This window comes from Aotus nancymaae, unplaced genomic scaffold, assembly GCF_030222135.1.
Source record: "Aotus nancymaae isolate 86718 unplaced genomic scaffold, 86718_ANA_hifiasm-v0.15.2.pri h1tg000059l, whole genome shotgun sequence".
NCBI lineage: Eukaryota > Metazoa > Chordata > Mammalia > Primates > Aotidae > Aotus > Aotus nancymaae.
The window spans coordinates 15,637,223-15,656,291 of record NW_026988473.1 but is presented as its reverse complement, the minus strand read 5'-3'; the positions used below and the strand labels follow the sequence as shown (position 1 = coordinate 15,656,291).

The 19,069-nt window shown below is 51.1% G+C and overlaps 1 protein-coding gene across 2 annotated transcripts in view; it reads left to right on the top strand.

The window, feature by feature from the left end:
• The first annotated feature begins 9,253 nt into the window (after positions 1-9,253).
• Positions 9,254-19,069, top strand: part of CREB3L1 (cAMP responsive element binding protein 3 like 1) — a 45,191-nt gene continuing 35,375 nt past the window's right edge. For both annotated transcript variants that reach the window (XM_012452465.3, XM_012452466.3), the window contains exon 1: positions 9,254-9,804. In XM_012452465.3, the coding sequence (XP_012307888.1) occupies positions 9,703-9,804 (102 nt within the window). In that variant the 5' untranslated portion in view covers positions 9,254-9,702. The remainder of the gene's footprint in view (positions 9,805-19,069) is intronic.

Sequence of the window (19,069 nt, the reverse complement as noted above, 5' to 3'; positions counted from 1 at the left end):
AAATGATGGTACATTCATACAATGGGTGGCTATGCAGCTATTTAAAAGAAAAAGAATGAGGAAGTTCTCTATGTGCTAATACAGGAAGATCTTCAAAATAGATTAAGTGGGGGGAAAAAGATGCAGAACAGTGTGTATACTTTTCGATTTAAAAAGAGAGAGAGTCCTGGTATTGTGGCGCATGCGTGATAATCCCAGCACTTCGGGAGGCAAGGCAGGAGAATCAGTTGGGGCCAGGGGCTCGAGACCAGCCTGGGCTCAATTGCTAGTCTGCACTTTTTTATTTTTTTGTCCTGGTGCCGTTTCATATACAAAACTCCAGCAAACTTAACCCTTTCCTGGTTGGGCCCGAATGCCAGGGTTTCAGCTGGGCATAGCATCCAGTTCTGTGCCTAAAGTGCGCCATTCTCACCTCCACCACAAACACCAGTACAGGTGAGCCATGGTTTCAGACTTCCTCCACACCAGCCAATCCATCATCCAACCAGCCTTTGCCGAATGCTCTTCGGTTGTTTATTTTTTTAATTTTTTTTATTTTGTGGGGGGATGGAGTCTTGCTCTGTTGCCAGAGCATATCGAGACCCTGTCTCTACAAAAAATTTGAAAATTAGCTGGGCACACCTGTAGTGCTCAAGAGGCTGAGGCAGAAGGATTGCTTGAGTCCCTGAGGCTGCCGTAAACTGTGATTGCATCCTGCACTCTAGCCTGGACGACGGAGAAATACCTTGTCTCTTAAAAAACAAAAACAAAACAGAGAGAGAGAGTGAAAAAAAGCTATATGCATACACACACACACACACACACACACACACACACACACACACCCATAGAAGGATGCCCAAGAAAGTAATAACATTGATTATATGTTGGTTAAAGGGTGGGAACTTAGTGGTTAGCATATAGGGTGCAGAGATGAAAGGATTACTTTTTTTTGCATTCTTTTTTCATGTTTTAACTCATCTGAATACAGTATCTGTTCAAGAAATTGAAAAACACACACACACACACTTCTACCTAGGACTGAGGATTCTTGGATTCTTCGCAAGTTGCTGGGTAATGTGATTCTGCCTCAGCCAGCTATCCCTCTGTCATTTTCCCTCCCTCATTCCCACCAGGTTTTCCTGAGACCCTGGATTCCAGTAAGCAGTGCTGCCATCTCAACTCATGCCTCCAGATCATGGACTATGAAGTCAGACCAAGTCACTGCGTGATCTCAGGCAACTTACTTCATCTCTCTGGGCTTTAAAACAGAGTAATCCTAGTACCTGTCTCCAAGGGCTATGGTAAGGTGTAAATGAGAAAACTCATCTTGGCACCGAGAGAGAGAGAAAACTCATAGGATGTGTTTAGCATAGATCCTGGGACTTGATCAATGCCATATTACATAAATATACAAGGTTTGCTGTTCATATTCTTTGCCACTGCTTTAATTGGATTGTTGGTCTTTGTTGTTTTGGTTTAGAGGAGATCTATGATTCAGAAGATTGAGATATGCATTGCAAACTGGCAGAGCATTGAAAAGCAACAAGACCCAATAAATGGCAGTTTGTGAAAATCACTGTATGTTTCTATGATTGTTTCTTTCCCAAGCCATGCATGCTGGTATTTGAAGACATCCCACATTGAAGACTCTCGGGCACATCTGGACAGCCCCCAAGGGGCAGAATCTTTTGTCACTGGCTCTATGTCTCTCAAGCAGTCTCCCCTGGGTCATCAGAGATTGTCATTCTCGGAGCTGCTTCCAGCTGCAGCCCTCCCTTTTACTCTAGATGAGACTCATTCTCTGTGTCTTCCCTGGAAGTCCCCAGGCTTGTGGGGTATGTGTGTGATACCAGCTCCTATAAGAGATAAATTCAACTGAGCATGGTGGCTCACACCTGTAATCCCAGCACTTTGGGAGGCCAAGGCACGCAGATCACTTGAGGCCAGAAGTTCAAAACCAGCCTGGCCAACATAGTAAAACCTCGTCTCTACTAAAAATATAAAAATTAGTCAGACGTGGTAGTGCACCCCTGTAATCCCAGCTACTCAGGAGGCTGAGGCAGGAGAATCACTTGAACCCGGAAGGTGGAGGTTGCAGTGAGCTGAGATCTCACTACTGCCTCCAGCATGGGCGACAGAGCGAGATTACGTCTCTCAAAAAATTCTCCAAGGAGTACAAGTAAAGCCTCCCCAGGAAACCCTAAGTCTTCATTCCAGAAGAGGGAGAATCCTGCCGGGCTGGTCTGAAGGGACAGCTGGAGGGATTGGGTTGCAGAATACACACCCTTGGGGCCCCTCACTCTGATCTGTGGATACTTGGTGCTTGCTTGCCATAGAGCCGAGGAAAAAATGTGGCTCCTCTGGGCCTGAATCCATTCATTTTTCTCCAGAGAGTTGTTGGTTCACCCTTCAGTTCTGGAGGCTCCCGAAATGTTCCTCAGAGCACCTGCAATATATGTTTGCTTTAACCAGTGATTGCCAAGGCCGAGCCTGCTGGGTTTCTGTTTGTTCTGCTCAGCCACAGAGGCTGGGGCTGGTCCCTGAGGATGGCCCCCACTCTGTGCATGATAAAGGATGGAAGCCCCCACCTGGACTTGCTCCTCAAAAAGAGGAGCCTGGGTGAAGGGCCAGTGGGAGGTAAAGGCTGAGTCTGCAAAGGCCTCGGCCTCCTCCTAACTCTCTGGAAAACCCCCTGGTTACTATGCAATTTATCCAATCCCAGAGTCTGACGCAGCAGAAAGATGAAGTCAGAGGCCAGATCTAATTTCCAATACTCTGGTTTAATAGCTGTGTAACCTTGGACAAATAACATAACCTCTCTGAATCTCCCTCGCTTCACCTATAAAGGCAAAACTATGTATGTATTTCTGTCTCCCTTCTAAAGGCATTTGAGAAAGCTACAGACCATGGAATTCGATGTTGCTAATAGAGGAAAGAGATACGGAGGAAGGGGGACAAACGGAAGATGAAGGCAGCACGCAGCATGTGAAAGAAACCTCCACAAGACTCTACTGCAAGAGGACCTCAGCAAATCCATCTCTGAGCTTCCTCACAGCCCAAGCAAAGAAGGTAAAGCAACGACTTACAAAACCTAGAGTGTCCGTTAAGTTAAAAATAGGCCTGCCGCTCAGAAGCAGCCAGGTTTGCTTCCCCGGGTCTTCCTAAAGGGGCCAGATGGCAGGTGGAGGTAGAGGATATGTGTGTAGCGGGCCCCTCCCCATGTGGGGGTAATACTATCTCCCAGGGTCTTTGTGAGTCTGAAATAAAATGAAATGCTTGACAGTGCCACCTAGAGTGGCTGGCATACAGTAGGTGCTTAATATGTGCACATTTCCATCCCTCCTCCTACTCTGTCTGTGCTCACGGAAGGGGTATCTGTAGATCTTACAGGCATATGAGGATTCAGCTCTTCAATCATTCAGCAAATATTTATCAAACACCTGAGTTAGGCAAACGTGGGAATCCCCCTCAACCTAGCTGGCATCTTCCCTGCTGTCCCCAGATCCTTGTCCTCAGAAGCTCTCCCCCTCCCACTGCCACCCACTCTTCTGGGTCTCAGCCTCTGCCTCCTCCCAGCATGGCTTTAAACCCCAGGGAGCCCCGCTCCTGTGGCTTCTCCCTCATTCCCCGCATAGCTGCAGGCTGCTCCCTTCGACCACCACATTCATGGAGCTGGGCCACGTGCAAGAGCACAATTAATATTCCACTCAGTCTCCCCCAGCCTTGCTGCCTACTGGGAGAAGATGGAAACCAGATTTGCAGCCGCACGCGCTGGCATGGACGCGCACAGAGAGGCAGAGGCCCGCCCCTAGGTGTGAGCGCCGGCATACACTTGTGCAAATGGTGGAAGTCCCACACTTCAATTCACACCTCCAGACACCCTCAGGGAGGGAGGGGGTGGTATGCACACCTAGCTCGCAGCCAATCGCTGCCCAGGGGACACTCAGACTCCTCACACACAAAGGCCATATTTGCTTTCTGGGCAGAGGGAGTCAGAATCTTCGCATTTCAGAGCTGGGAGGATGGAATTGCAGACACCAAGCTAAGACCCTCATTTTTCAGGGAAGAATCTGAGGCCCTGGCTTAACCTTGACAGTTACCTGTCCCCAGTGAACTGCAGGGTGACTGGATGCATTTAGCAAAGCCTTTGATTTAAACGCCTGATGCTGCCTCCCTGCCTCCTGGGGACAAGCTACTTCAGCCTTGGGTAGGGGGCGGGGCACTGGGGGGATAAGGGCTTGGCAAGAGCACGAGGTGGTAGGCAGAATCAGGCCTCCAACTTTCCGTGCCCCTGCCCTTTCTCTTAGCCCCATAGTTCCAGCTCTGCCAGCCCTAGGTGGGGCAGGATTTGCAGGGGAGTGTCCCCAGCAATATGAGGACTCAAGAGGGGAGATAAGCAGCTTTGCTGGTTTCTGTCCCATTACTCTAGACTTCGAGAGCGAGGGAGATGGAGGGCGTGGTGGCACGCCTGAGAGCATGTCTTCCGGTTAGGGAGCCAGGTGGCTGCGTTCTAGAGATGTCTAGAAGTGAAGCTGGAGCAGGTGATTCAGGCTGGAGGGGAGAAGGGTGACATGAGACCAGGAGGAGAGCAAAGCAGGAAGCGGGTGGAGCTGTTTCCCAGATGGCAGGCAGACAGAGGGCCAAGGGGCGGGCCTGCTTCCAGTCCAAAGATGGGACGGCGGAGCAGAAATTCAGGGAAAAAGAAGCAAAAATAATTACCAGGAAAAGGAGCTGGAAGGGAGGCAAGTGTTTTCTTAGTCCTTAAGGAACTTCAGTCTTCAGAGAATTTAAAGAGGAAAAAAAATCTATCTTAAGGCCTTTCTCCAAGGCAGGGTGGTTAGTGATTCACTCGCTGCTATGGAAGGCCCTGGAGGAAGGCCCTCCCCTCAGCTCCTGCCTCTCCCCAGTGAGTAAATTCAGTTCATCTGGGGTGAGTGGAAAGGGCCTTGGGTGCGGAGCTGGGAGGCCCTGGTTTCAGTCCTATCTCTGCCTCGTAAGGCTGGGCAACCTAAGGCAAGCCTCCAATGGCCCCAGGCCTGGGTTTTCTGTAAAACAAAGAACAGGCAAGTCATATAAACTCTCTGAGCCTTGGTTTTCTCATCTGCAGATTGGAGATGATAGTATCATGTCGATTCTAAGGTGTCATCAATTACATGATGCACCATTATGTTATGTACATTAGGAAGGAAAAAAGCATCATCCATTAAACTGCAACATAACATCAATCGTAAGATACATTCTGACTTCCGAGATGTTAAAAGCGTGGGAAGAAATGTGCATCTCAGAATCAGTGAAAGACAATACTTATCTCACAAGCTTGTTCCAAGAATTAAACAAGATAATATAAAGTATTTAGTGCCTGGCATAAAGCAAGTACTAATAAACGTCCGGTATTTTTATGGTTCAGGGTGGGGTGGGAAGGGCTCACAGGCCAAAGGGGTGGAAAGGAGAGCCTTAAGCTGAGTGAAAGCTGGGGGCCTGAAGCCCACCCTGCCTCCTGGCAGAGTGCCACCCCAGGCTCCACGTCCAGCCCCAGTGGGGGGCACAGGGAAAGCAGCCAGGCAGCCCATTTTAGGGAGCTGCAAGAGAACAAAGGGCCCCCGTCTGCACCCCGGAAGTCAGTCTAATCTCCAGGATGAATGTGTTTTCATTTCTCAGAAGTTCCTGTTAGAGTGTGCCAAAGCATTTTTCCCTTTACAACCAGCAAATAAGACAGGTTTACTTTGGGTGACCTTATTACCGCCACCCAGGGCCTGCCTGCCGAGTGTAAACACCCGCCTTGTACCCTCTGGGAGGCTCCGGGCAGAAGCCTGGAAAATCAAAGTGCCAGGCCTCCTGAGCAGGGAGGCCCTTCACTCTCCCCCGACCCCTACCCCTGTTCCCCAGGCCCTGTCCTGGAAAGGGCACATTGGAAGATCCTTGGAGAGGATGAAACCCTAGAGGGCATCAACACCTCGCCCATTTTATAGCTATGGAAACTGAGACATAGTGAAGGGCAGTGATTCTACACACACACACACACACGCACACATGCACACATTCTGCTCACAGCTCAGCCTGGCAGGAGTCTCTCTCTCTGCCTGATCTTCAGTATCTGGAACGGGCAAGAAGCTTTCCTCTGTCCTCTTTCTTTTGTGCGTCATTGACTGCGTTGGGATGTCTTTATGCGTGAAGCTTTTGCTTCGCAGTTGGAACAGCTCCTGGAGAGCAGCAGCCAGGTGTTCCTGAGCCCCTCTCAGAAGGGGCTGCTGTGACTGCTTCATGTGACCTGCAGCATTTGGGCCTGTGGAGGTGGTGTTTGCAGAGCCAGCCTTGGCCTTCATCCCCTGACTCCTTCAGATGTACAGGAGGGGGCTGGGTGGGGGGGCTGGTTTCTTTCTCAAATGCCTTCCTGGGTGGCACCAGACCCAGGAACGGGGAGGGAGGGAGCAAACCCTCCCTGCTGGGTCAGAACGCAGACTTACGACCCAGTAAGCCACCTCATTTCCTCTCCTGGAAAATCTTTAATAGACACACCCCACAGAAGGCATCAGGTGGGCACAGTTCTTTCCAGTCCTGGCACAAAATAGAGCCTGGGCTCCAGTGTGGCCATAAGTGCAGGGTGTGTGTAGGGCATTAGGGTTTCACGTTCATCATCTCACTCCCGCACCACTGCCTGCTCTGCCCAGTCAGGCTTTCCTCCTCCTTCTCTTCTACTTGCTGTTCCCTCTGCCTAGAATGCTTTTCCCTGCATTTTGCCCCATAAATGACCCCAGTTCTTGATTCAGTTCTCAGTTCTCACATGGCCTGTTCAGACAGGCCTTCCATACCCACAGGGTCACATCACACTATTTGATTGTTAATCATTTTCTTAACATTTTTTTTACCCATGCTTTCCTCCACCCACCCACCCACCCCTGTGCACCCACATTTACTCTGGGATCTAAGTTCTTAATCACCGCCATGTCTCCAGTGCCTGGTCTGGGAACCATTCACAGTAGGTACTCAATAATGCTTGCAGAACATGTGAATAAATCTGCTGTCATCCTCCTCTCTGCTGGACTTTGCCATCCTCTTCATTCCAGAAGGAAAATGATCACACTCCTCTGTGTGCCCGGCTCTACCCTGCCTGGTCTCCCTCCTCCCTCTGCCGCCCCTTTCCCCAGGATTTATCTTGGGAGATCCTGCCTCTCAGACTCTGTAGAAGCTGCCGGAACCAGAATGTCTCCCCAAGATTATTTTCAATGGTTTCCTGGGATGTTCACCTGGGTAAGAATAAGGAAAGAGAGGACACTCTAATCCTACTTATCTAAAACTGTATAATCTTCCCCAATCACTTAAGTGGTACCTGTGTCTCTAATTACAGAGCAGACTGGGAGGAACGCAGGCACAATTTCCAACCAACCTCAGGCAGGGGGGCACTTTTGCTCCTCCTGTGGGCCTGCAGAGACTCTAGCTCAGTAGCCAGGACTCCGGACACCTGCTGCTGGAGCTCACTCACGACCATGGCTTGTTCACCCCGCCAGAGACCCCTCCCCTCGCCCTGAGAAGGACCCACCACATCTCAGTGTTTGAATGGTGCCCATTTGGCCAGACGTGACACATTTGGGGAAAACACCCATGGTCCCAGCACCCCAATCCTACCCGCCACTGTTGTGAAAGTGAATTGATTTCTTTTTGGCCCAGCCTTCCTTCTCGGAGTTGCATGGCTGGTGAACTGCTCCCCAGGGCATGGATTATAATCCTACCTTCTCAGGAGCAAATTCTCCAGGAGGCCTAGCAACTAACAGTCATATGACAGCCTGGAAGGTCAGAACTTCACTCTCCAGAACTATGTCAACTAGATCATAAGGTGGAGAAAAGCCACGTGCCTGCCCGCCTGCCAGGCGAGCAAACAACTGCTGTTTCAGCCTCGGTATAAACCCTTCTCCCACCTGGCACTGAGAGTAATTTTGGTGACATCCATGGCTTAGCTGCAATGACATCTCTACTTCTTAAAGGCCTTTTGGTTCCTGAGCTAATTAAACACCCCAGACAGGGAGGACACACTTAATCCTAATAATGACTTCTGGGCAGGAAACAGTGTGCCCAGCCCTCTGAGGGAGCGCCTTCCTGAACCTCCTCCATTTGTTCAGGTGCTTGGCAGTTGTTATCAGCCCTTTCAAGAGATTAAGTTTGTAGGCAGGAGCAAGCCACTTAGGTGAAGGATCCAGGGGCCCTGGGAGTGTCTGGTGACTGTGGAGTGTGCAGCCAGACAGCACCTTGGCTCATTCAGATTCCAGAACCACTGTTCTCCAACTTCCTGCTCTTCAGAACCATTGAGGGGGGCGGGACTTGACAATCGAGGAGCTTCTCCTCGCCTATCTCTCTGGCTGTTCACTCAGCCCTTTCATACACAGGGAAGCTGGGGACAGTCCTTGCCCTGAGGAGTCTCACAGCTCAGTGCGGTCACAGACATAGTGTGAGCAAACAAACGCAATACCACATTAGACTGGAAACAGTGAAGGTGAGCACATGATGTCCTGTGGGTGTATACTGATGGTAACTGCTCCAGCCTGGGGGTTCAAGGAAGGCTTCCTGGAGTAAGAAACATGTGAGATGAGAAATGAGAGTTAAAAGCTGAAAATCGGCTGGGCACAGTGGCTCACACCTGTAATCCCTTCACTTTGGGAGGCCGAGGCAGGTGGATCACCTGAGGTCAGGAGTTCGAGACCAGCCTGGATAACATGGTGAAACCCCGTCTCTACTAAAAATACAAAAATTAGCTGGGCGTGGTGGAGCGCGCCTGTAATCCCAGGTACTTGGGAGGCTGAGGCACGAGAATCGCTTGAACCTGGGAGGCGGAGGTTGCAGTGAGCCGAGATGGTACCATTGCACTCCAGCCTGGGCAAAAAGAGAGAAATTCTGTATTTAAAAAAAAAAAAAAACTCCCCCGTTGAGGGGAGATCTGTTGAGGGGACCGCGAAACGGAATTCCCTGACTGGGTTTGGTGCAGACTTTAGCATAAGGCTGGAAGGTTGGAAATAGCTCCCTCAGCAATTTATGAGACAGTGGTTGGTGAGGCCTTAACAAAATGCCAATGTTCCAGGACTATTGTTGCTTTAAGCTCCCACCTTGAGCATTCAGAGGAGAGAGATTGCTAAGACGAAGTTGCAGATGTCTCTTTAAAAAGGGAGCGAGGATTCCCCGAGCCACGCCCTCTTCTCATTAATATTAAATTATTGTGAATATTGATGTGGGGGCGTGGCGCCTTGGCCAGCTGGGCTAGCCAGCCAGGGGTTCCCGGTTTCACAGAGAGGAAAGTGACAGAAGCCGTGCAGAGGAAGACGCAGAGACAGCGGAGCGGCCGGCAGCCACCCACTCTCGGGGGAGCGCTTAGCTCCCCCGCCCCGGCTCCCACCCTGTCCGGGGGGCTCCTCAAGCCCTCAGCCCCACCCCTGGGCTCCCCATGGAAGCCAGCTGTGCCCCGGGAGGAGCAGGAGGAGGTGGAGTCGGCTAAATGCCCACGGTGCGCCCGGGGCCCCTGAGCCCAGCCCGCTCCTAGCCGCCGCCTAAGGCCCCCACGCCCCCCGCGCCCCCCACCCGGGGCCGCGCCGCCTCCGCCCGCCCCTCCCCCGGGGTTTCGCCCCGGACCGTCCCCTCTCCCGCTTGCCAGCGCTCAGGCAGGAGCTCTGGACTGGGCGCGCCGCCGCCCTGGAGTGAGGGAAGCCCAGTCGAAGGGGGTCCCGGGAGCCGGCCACGATGGACGCTGTCTTGGAACCCTTCCCGGCCGACAGGCTGTTCCCCGGATCCAGCTTCCTGGACTTGGGGGATCTGAATGAGTCGGACTTCCTCAACAATGCGGTAAGATGAAGGGTCTCCGTTCCAGTTCCACCCCTCGGCACCCCTCTTCGCTACGCGCGTGGACCCCTAGAAGGGCCGACTACACATTACTGGGCAAGAGCGGGGGAGGGAGTTCAGCGCAGGATCTCCCGGAGCGACCTGTGCTTGGAAGCTCCGAGATTTGGCGAGTAGGTCCCTCGACACCTCCCTTGGACCCCCGCCTGACCTGAGCCTCGGAGCTTGGGCCAGTGCGCGACCCTCCTGGGGCTCAATCCTTGCATACATTGGCCTCCACCTTCTAGGGGAAAGGGGTCATCAAGGCATCGGGGGCCGTCCGATCCTCGGATCTGAGCTCAAGAGACACCAATCCTGCCCCCTTCCCATGTCTTCTAGCCGACCCCAACCCACCCCAGGTTCCAGGACCAGACTAGGCGCAAAGTGGCAGCGCCCTTTCCTGCGTCCCCCTTGGGGCTTAGGTGGCTCTTAAGCTGAATCTCCGCTGGGGGGCGCACCGGGGAGGGTTCAGAGTGCCTGAGACCTGACGCCCCTGGGGATGAGAGCCAGACCTGGGTTCTCAGCCAAGCCCGGAAACTTCAGGGTGCTGCCCTGGCCGCCCCAGGGAATCAGGCCCAGAGACCCCCCAGGGAGGGACCTGAGGCTGGGGGTTGGGAGGAGGCGGTCAGGGCAGCAAGGGAGATGGCTCAGGAGGAGGGAGCCCTTTCTCTCCATCTGCCTGTAGACCTCTGCTCTGTCCCTCTGTTCCTGGAGTCTGGCTGACTTTCTGTCTCCCTCTCCCTGTCTTCTTGACTAGGTCCGACTGTGGGCTTGCCTTTCTCTTCTCACTCTTCCCCTCCCTCCCTAAGGAAACGTGGCTTCTCTCTCTTCTTCCCTCCCTCCCTCTCTCAGGCTCAGCCCTAAGGCCTTGATGGGGGAGGGGCATGGGCTTAGAATGGGAGAAAATATTTGGGTTCAGAAGGGCCTGCCCAGATGAAATGTGGATTGTTTGGGGAATCTAGTGGGAGCCCCCTCTTCAGTGAACCACCAGTTGCTTGTGCATGCCTGTATACACACACACACTCTCTCTCTCTCTCTCTCTTTCACTCACCCTGTGATCAAGCACGAAAATCTTTACCTGACCTCTACCTCCCAGGACTAACATAAACTGGGCCAGGCAAGAGCCAAACCTTAGAGTACTTCAGCATCTTGGACTTCCACCTAAACTGTCCCAGGCCACTAGATTGATGGTGAGGAACCAAGCCAACCGACAGGAGCTGGAGTCAAGGGGGCATGGGGCTGAGATCTCCCTGTTCCTCATTAGGCAGCAAGCACATCCCGGTCACCCTACACTCTAAGGAAGGCCCCTTGTCCCAGTCAGAGGGAGTATCAGCAGACAGGACAAGGGCATGAGGGGAGAGGGCTTGCATTGGCAGCAGAGACTTGGATTCTAGTCCTGGCTCTGCTTCCCCTGAGCTTGGTCCATGCCACCGGCTCTCCTCCCTGGACCTCAGTTTCTTTGTCTGTAAAATGGGGGAGAGATTGGAGCAGGTCTTCCTAAGGATGGCTCTGGCACAGATCTCAGGAGTAAAGCAGCAGGATCCGGGGGATCCAGACCTCCTCTTGATGTTGGTAAAAGACACTTGTCACAGGGAAGAAGGTTTGTCAGAACTCGGAGCCTTGAAGTCAAGAGGGACGGTAGACCCCTGCCGTAAGCTTCCCTCGGCCCTTGGCAGCTCTGAGTTGGGCTTTCTTCTGAATGAACTCGGCCGCAGGCAGCCTCTTCCTGCTGCTCCATTCAGTCCTGCATCCCCAGCTGCTCATCTGGGCCTTGGTCCAGCACAGGAAAGGAGGCACGATCAGATAGTGGGATCCAGCACTGGGACACTGGGGAGGAAAAGCCCTGCTGGGGAGGCTCCTGATCTTGCACCTGGGCAGACCCAGGAGAGGCAGCGGGAGAAGGTGGGATGCCTAAGGAAAGAAAGGACTCTTGGGCTAAGAAACAGGAGATTTAATTCTGTGTTTCTGCCATCAGTCAGAGGGGCAATTTAGAATAGTGACTTTTCTTCTTCTGGGCCTTGTCTTCCTCATCTGAAAAATGGGAATATTAGAACCGTCCCCATAGCATTACTGTAGGCATTTCAAGAGAAAATTAAAGTGAAGGTTAACGTAGCACAATGCCTGTTGTGTAAAGTTCATTGTTGGCTTGATCCATAGAGACTGGATGGGGGAGATAGTGAGAATTGCTCAGCTAGGAGTTGCTGTGTGACTGTAAGCAAGTCACTTTCCTTCTCTGGGGACTCCAGTTCCATAGTTGAGGTCCCTTCCAGCTGAGATCCCATACCAACCCTTCCCCCAACTTCTTCATTCTGCATGGGGATAGGAAAATGTTTCCAGGGTTAAGAATGGGTAGGGATGGTGTCTGTGTGCCTCTCGGTCTGGAAAATGGAGAGCAGGATATTCACTATCCTCCTTAAAAACCCAGATATGGGCCGTAAATCACGTGGAAAACGTGTGGGCTCTGTTGCTCTGTGCAAAAAGCAAAATATATGCTCAACTCTTGAAAACAACTATGCAAGAAATACGCATGTACTTGGACAGACAGGAGAGGGAGTGCACAAAGTCTAGACAAGTATGTTTTAAGGTGGCTGGGCTGCTTTATTTTTCTGTCTATGAGGATATCTTGATGATGCCGCAGTTCTGTTTATATGATTCTCAGAGAGGCTCCTTAGAAGGGGGCTGCCCTTCCTGTCCCATGTGGGGGCATCTCCTCCCTGCCCCTCCCACTCTCCCACAGTTTCTGATGGGGCCACTCTTGAGCCACTGTACTCTGTGGTCCTTTAGCCCCTTGGCACTTAGGATAGAGAAGGTCTAGGCTCCAAGAACTGGGATAAAGGACCAGAGGGAGAGCAGGTCGTTTCTCTAGATGGAAACACTGGGTCTGTGTGCTGTTCCCTCCTTCCTCTGGCTAAGGGGAAAGGATGTCTGGCTTCTCTAGAGAGAACTGGCTTGGGATCCCAGAGAAGCCCCAGCTGGGAGGGTGTGGGGAGAAGAAGGAGCAGGAAGAAGAGGTCTGTTTTCTCAGAGGGGAGCAGCAGGAAGCTGCAAGGATGTTTGCCCAGCACACCCGTTCACTCCCTGCAGCTGGGGAGGCCAGGTGTGGGAGTGACGGGGACCCAGGGACCAGCCCAGCGTAGGGGGAGGCGGTGGGGGCTAAGGCTGATCGCTACTCCCCAGTCCCCTACCCTGGCTTCTCCTGAGCTAACTGGGAAGCAGAGAGGCCCCCCCCCCACCTCCAGCCTCTGGGAGATTTAGGGAGATTAGAGAAGTATGTGTGTTTGGGTGTTCCTATGTCTGTGGGTGGGCCTTTACCAGCCCTTAAAAGGGGAGATGTATGTGTGTGTTTCTGTTTAAGTTCTCACCAACAGGGAAAAGGACAGGAGGGCCAAGGCGCTCTGGTCTCAGAGTGGAATCTGCTAGAAAACAACTAATGAAAAACCTACTGGAAGAGCCCAAATCACAGGGTGCCTAGTCAGAAAGGAGACCTCTGCTACCTACTCCTCAGGAGTAGGTGAGGCTTAGTTTGGGTTTTGCTTCCGCCAGTGTTGAGGGAACAGTTCCTTGAGCCAGGAGCTTGGTCTGTCTTGTTCACTGCTATATCCCAGTGCCTAGCAACCAACTGTTGGATGGATGGGTGGGTGGATGGATGGATGGATGGATGGATGGATGGATGGATGGACGGATGGACGGATGGAGAAAATGGGGCCCAAGCCAGACCCCGTATTCTGAGAGAAGAGAGAAAAGTGTCCTTAAGCCCATCTATTTGCAGCCATCAAGGTCCCGCAGAGCCCACACTGTTTCCGAGGTTCAGGAAGGGCTCTCTCCATGGTTTTCAATGAGTTCTCATTACCTGGAGCCATCCCCATACTGTGACACAGGCCTTTTTGCAGTCCCTGGTCTGGAATAGTCTACAGCTGGCTGACTCACAGGGGATTTGAACTTGTGGCTCAGATCTCACCCTTGAGCACTGGCTCTAGAGCTTCCATCTTCCCCAGGTTCTTCTTCAGATTGCTCTAGGACTCCTGGATCCATACTCATCCAACTTAGGACTAAGCCTTTTCCAGCCCTGCCTCAGGGCCTTTGCACATGCTGTTCCTAACATCTGAACTGCTTTTCCCCCAGTCTCTCCATCTCAGCCTTCTGATCTCAGCTCAAATCTCGCCTCCTTAGGGAAGGTTCCCTGACCACCTAAAGTGGAACCCCCCTCTTCTTTTCTGTTTTAGTCTTTTGATTTCTTCTAGCCCTTAACCCAGTTTGCAATTATTTTAATGGCTTACTGTCTGTTTCCTCCATGAGAAAGTAAGTTCCATAAGAGAAGAGTCCATATCAGTTTTGTGCATTGACATAAACCTAGCACAGTAACATAGGGCAAAATAGATGCTCAATATAGTAAAACGCTACAATAATGCAGTAAATTCACTGAGTCAAAAATTCCCAATTGTGTTCATTTGTGGTGGCTCACACCTTTAATCTCAATGTTTGGGAGGCCAAGGCAGGAGGATTGCTTGAGCCCAGGGGTTCATGACCAGTCTGGGCAGCATAGGGAGACCTAGTCTCTACCAAAAAAAAAAAAAAATAGCCGGGCATGGTGGCATACACCTGTGGGAGGCAGGAGAGGGAGGATCACTTGGGCTGGGGAGGTTGAGGCTGCAGTGAGCCATGATGGTGCCACTGTACTCCAGCCTGGGTGACAGAGCCAGATCCTGTCTCTAAAAGTAATAATAATAATACAAATTTAAAAATAAGATTTCCAATTGTATAAAATATGGAGTTATATTTTTGTAGAATTAATGAGAAACTATTTTTCAAATGGTCTGTACTATCACAAAAAGCAAGAAAGTAAAAATTGTGACAGCTGACTGCACGCAGCAGACCGGACAGAGAGAGTCCCGCAGGAGCATGAGGCAGTCACTTTTTTTCACCAACCCCACGGAGAATGGAGTTTTGCTCACTTTTATTTGACAAGGGGCCTGGGCATAGAACAGAAGTCAAGTTTGGGTTACATTGTAGTGGACTTTGCTGTATTTCAAGGATTTACTGTATTTGTAGAGAAAATTACTTTAGGCCTGGGCAATCCTTGTAAGGGAAGGGAAAAAATGTTTTTAAAAAATCCCAGGCTGGATGTGGTGGCTCACACCTGTAATCCCAGCACTTTGGGAGGCTGAGGCAGGGGAACCACTTGAGGCCAAGAGTTTGAGACCAGCTGGGCAACACAGAAAGACTCCATCTCTATAAAAAATAAATTATCCAGGCGTGGTGGCATGTACCTGTAGTCCTGGCTGCTTGGGAGGCTGAGGTGGGAGTATCACTTGAGCCCAGGAGTTCAAGGCTGCAGTGAACTATGACCATGCCACTGCACTCCAGCCTGGGAACACAGCAAGACCCCAAAAAATCAGATTTAAGTGTTCAAGAGGTGTACTTACAATTCTTGAAGGGGTCCTGGGGTTTTCAGGGTCCTGGCCTGGCCAGTCCTTAGGGTGGTGGGGATGCTGGGTCCCACAGAAGTGCTATCTGTACCCGGATATGTTGTGAGGACCCTCCGGCTTCCCTGGACCAGCCGGAAATTCACTTGCTCATTCATTAAAACACACGTCCATTCCTTCAGCAACTGGGCACTGAGGGAACATCTATGCTGGTGCCAGGGTAACCTGCATGAAGAAGACACACTTGGCCCTTCAGTCACTCACAGGTGAATGAGAGAGACAGAGAGGGAAGTAGGCAGTATCAACACCATGGTGGGCGCCATGATGGAGCAGAACGTGGCAGGTGGCTGAGCCAGGCTACAGGTCATGAAAGGTTTCTCAGAAGGTGATCTCTGCACATGGTGCCCCAATTTCCTGCATCCTTAGTGGCAAATGAATTATTAGAAGGCATTTCTGGCCAGGAGCAGTGGCTCATGCCTGTAATCCCAACACTTTGGGAGGCCAAGGCAAGTGGATCACCTGAGGTCAGGAGTTTGAGACCAGCCTGGCCAACATGGTGAAACGCCATCTCTACTAAAAATACAAACAAATTAGCCAGGCATGTTGACACATGCCTGTAATCCCAGCTACTTGGGAGGCTGAGGCAGGAGAATCGCTTGAACTCAAGAGGCGGAGATTGCAGTGAGCCTAGATCATGCCATTGCACTCCAGCCTGGGCAACAAGAACAGAACTCCATCTCAAAAAAAAAAAATGCATTTTTGCAGGGACTGGGGCCGTGTTCGTTTTACTGAGCATGTATAGGCATTATTATCCATTGTGCAGATGAGAAAACTGAGAGAGGGGAACATATTAACTCTGCTTAAAGGCAGGGGTCCTACAGAGAGAGTCAAGGAGGAGAATAAAAAGCAACTACAAGCAAGTTCTCTTGGTCTGGTTTGAGCTTTGCCCTCTAGAGCAAGGAAAATTCAGGATCTTGGATATCAGAGGGTCCCTGCCTTCATCCTCACCCACTCCCATCTTTAGGGCATCTTGGATGCCTAGAACTTTATGGGCAAAGCCAGATGCTCTGGACAAACTCCCACACCCCGTTTCATACCCTATCCTCAGATTCACCCCAGGATGCTGTTCCCCAGCCCTTCTGGGGACTTGGACCTTTGCTCTCTGAAGCTCCTGGGACTCCTCAGGAGGCTGTTTCTGTCTGCCCTGGCCTGGCCTGGCTACTGCATCAGGAGAGGGGAGCATAAAGGACATCCCTGCTTGTGTCTTCTCCCCATACCGTGTGTCTCGTGCGAGTCCTGGTACTGAGGCCCTCCCGGAGCATCTCTCTCTGGGACCTGGCTTGCCCTTGAACCTCCCTCAAGAAACCAGCTCCAGATGCTGGAGAACAGGCTGTTCCTCTGGAAATCTCAGCACTCCATGGGACAGGATGAAGAAGAAAGATTTGGGTGGAGTTAAGTCAAGACCATGAGCGTGGCTCTGGCTGGAACTCCGTGTAACCCTCTTGAGCAGCCCTGAGGAAGCCAGAGTAAATGGCAGGACCCCGGACCAGGATTGGAGAATATGTGGAGGTGGGAGTGTCAGGTTCAGGAGAAGCTGGGAGAGACAGGAAGTGGCCCAGAACTCTGACCCTCAGAGGAAATATGTCAAAGGTATTGATTTCCTTGGAGTGTCAAAGATCTTGATCCCCACCACCTAGACACACCATATTGTCTACAGGGCCAGTTTGACAGTAGAGCAACCATGGGCTTCCCGGCCGCCGGGTTCAGCATGCCTCCTCCCTCGGTTCCCCTGGGACAGAGCTTCACTGTGGCTTCCTTGGCCCTTGGCTCATGGCCCGGCAGCCACTTCACCCATTACAGAGAGGCTGACACATCTGGACTGGGATGTGTGGTCCGACATAACAGCTGGACAGCAGCAGCCACCGGCCCCTCCTCCCCTTCCAAAAGAATAACAAAAATGAAAGTAGCAATGCAGTGAGGCAGGCTCTTCAGGCCTTCACGGAGAGCCGGGAGGCGGGTTTCAAGCAGTGATTGAGTGGGGCTCGCTTTGGAGGAAGGCAGGTCTGAGCCTTTGCCTATTTCCCTCCTCACCTCATTTCCCTCGCTTGCTGTGTGACCTTAGGCAAATCACTTACCCTTTCTGGGCCTTGGCCTCCTCATTTCTGAACTAAACTGAGAGTTTCTTGAGAGCAGGGAGTGTCAGTCAATTATTTTTGGCTATTCCCTAGGTACAGCTATAATGATATAATGACTGAGTGCTCAGGAAATGTTTTTTGTTTTGTTGTTGTTGTTATTGTTTGAGATGGAGACTCGCTCTTGTTGCCCAGGCTGGAGTGCAATGATGCAACTCAGCTCACCGCAACCTCCACCTCCCAGGTACAAGTGATTCTCCTGCCTCAGCCTTTGGAGTAATTGGGATTACAGGCATGAGCCAATTTTTTTATTTTTAGTAGAGACAGGGTTTCTCCATGCTGGTCAGGGTGGTCTCAAACTCTCGACCTCAGGTGATCTGCCCACCTCGGCCTCCCAAAGTGCTGGGATTACAGGTGTGAGCCACCACGCCCAGCCAGGAAATGTTTATGTATTGGATGGATGAAAGGAAGGCAGGATCGAGTAGGGTGGGGATGACAGAGGAATGAATAGGTAAATGGATAGATAGTAAAAGAAAGGACACTTCTACACATCCAGCCTTGATGGGGCCTCTTTTTTAAAGTAGATTCATTCATTCATTCATTCTATTATTAAAATCGTGACTCTTAGCCTAAATGCCACCTCTCCCTTTCACTTTATCATCATGGCCTTTTCTATTATGAAACATATTGTGCACTGAAAGAATATATATAATGTGTATCTATCGATTATAAAGTATAATAAAATTAATACGTGGAAACTTACCTAGCTTAAGAATCAGACTCAGGGCCAGGCATGGTAGCTCATGCCTGTAATCCCAGCACTTCGAGAGCCCGAGGTGGGCAGGTCACTTGAGGTCAGGAGTTTGAGACTGTCCGGGCCAACATGGCGAAACCCTGTCTCTACTAAAAATACAAAAATTAGCTGGGAGTGGTGGTGGGCACCTGTAATCCCAGCTACTCAGGAGGCTGAGGCAGGAGAATTGCTTGAACCTGGGAGGTGGAGGTTGCAGTGAGCCAAGATCACACCACTGCACTCTAGGCTGGGCAACAGAACAAGACTCCGTCTCAAAAAAAAACAAAAAGAAAAGAAATAAACTCAGTTCTGAATATCTTGGTCTCTCAAAGCTGCATGAGTTTGGAACAGAGATGAGCTGTAGATCCCAAATCCACCCCATTGTGGGGAGATTTTAAACAGGAAAATTCCAAGACCAGGTGCTACTCCCAGGCTCAACCTGAGCAGACATCGGTCCGTAGGTCAGATGGCAGACGATGGGGCAAGTGCTGGGGAGGTGATCCTTGCTTAAGGTGGGACGTCTTCAGCGCTGCTAAGACCTGGGGACTCTCATTTGTCACCTGTGTGAGCTTGGGCAGGTGTTTAACCTCTCCAAACTTACTTTTCTCATCCAAAAGTAGGGTTCATGGTAAAACATAGGCTTCTTAAGAGGATTCCATTATAAATTATGGTAGAGGGCTTGGCACACTGTAAACCCTTTATAAACAATAGTTGCCACTGCTGTTTTATTCTTTTGGTTTTTATTTTATTTTTTTTTTTTGAGACAAGGTCTCACTCTGTTGCCCAGCCTGGAGTGCAGTGGTACAAACACAGCTCACTGCAGCCGCAGCCTCCCAGACTCAAGTGAACCTCCCACCTCAGCCCCACAAGTAGCTGGGACTACA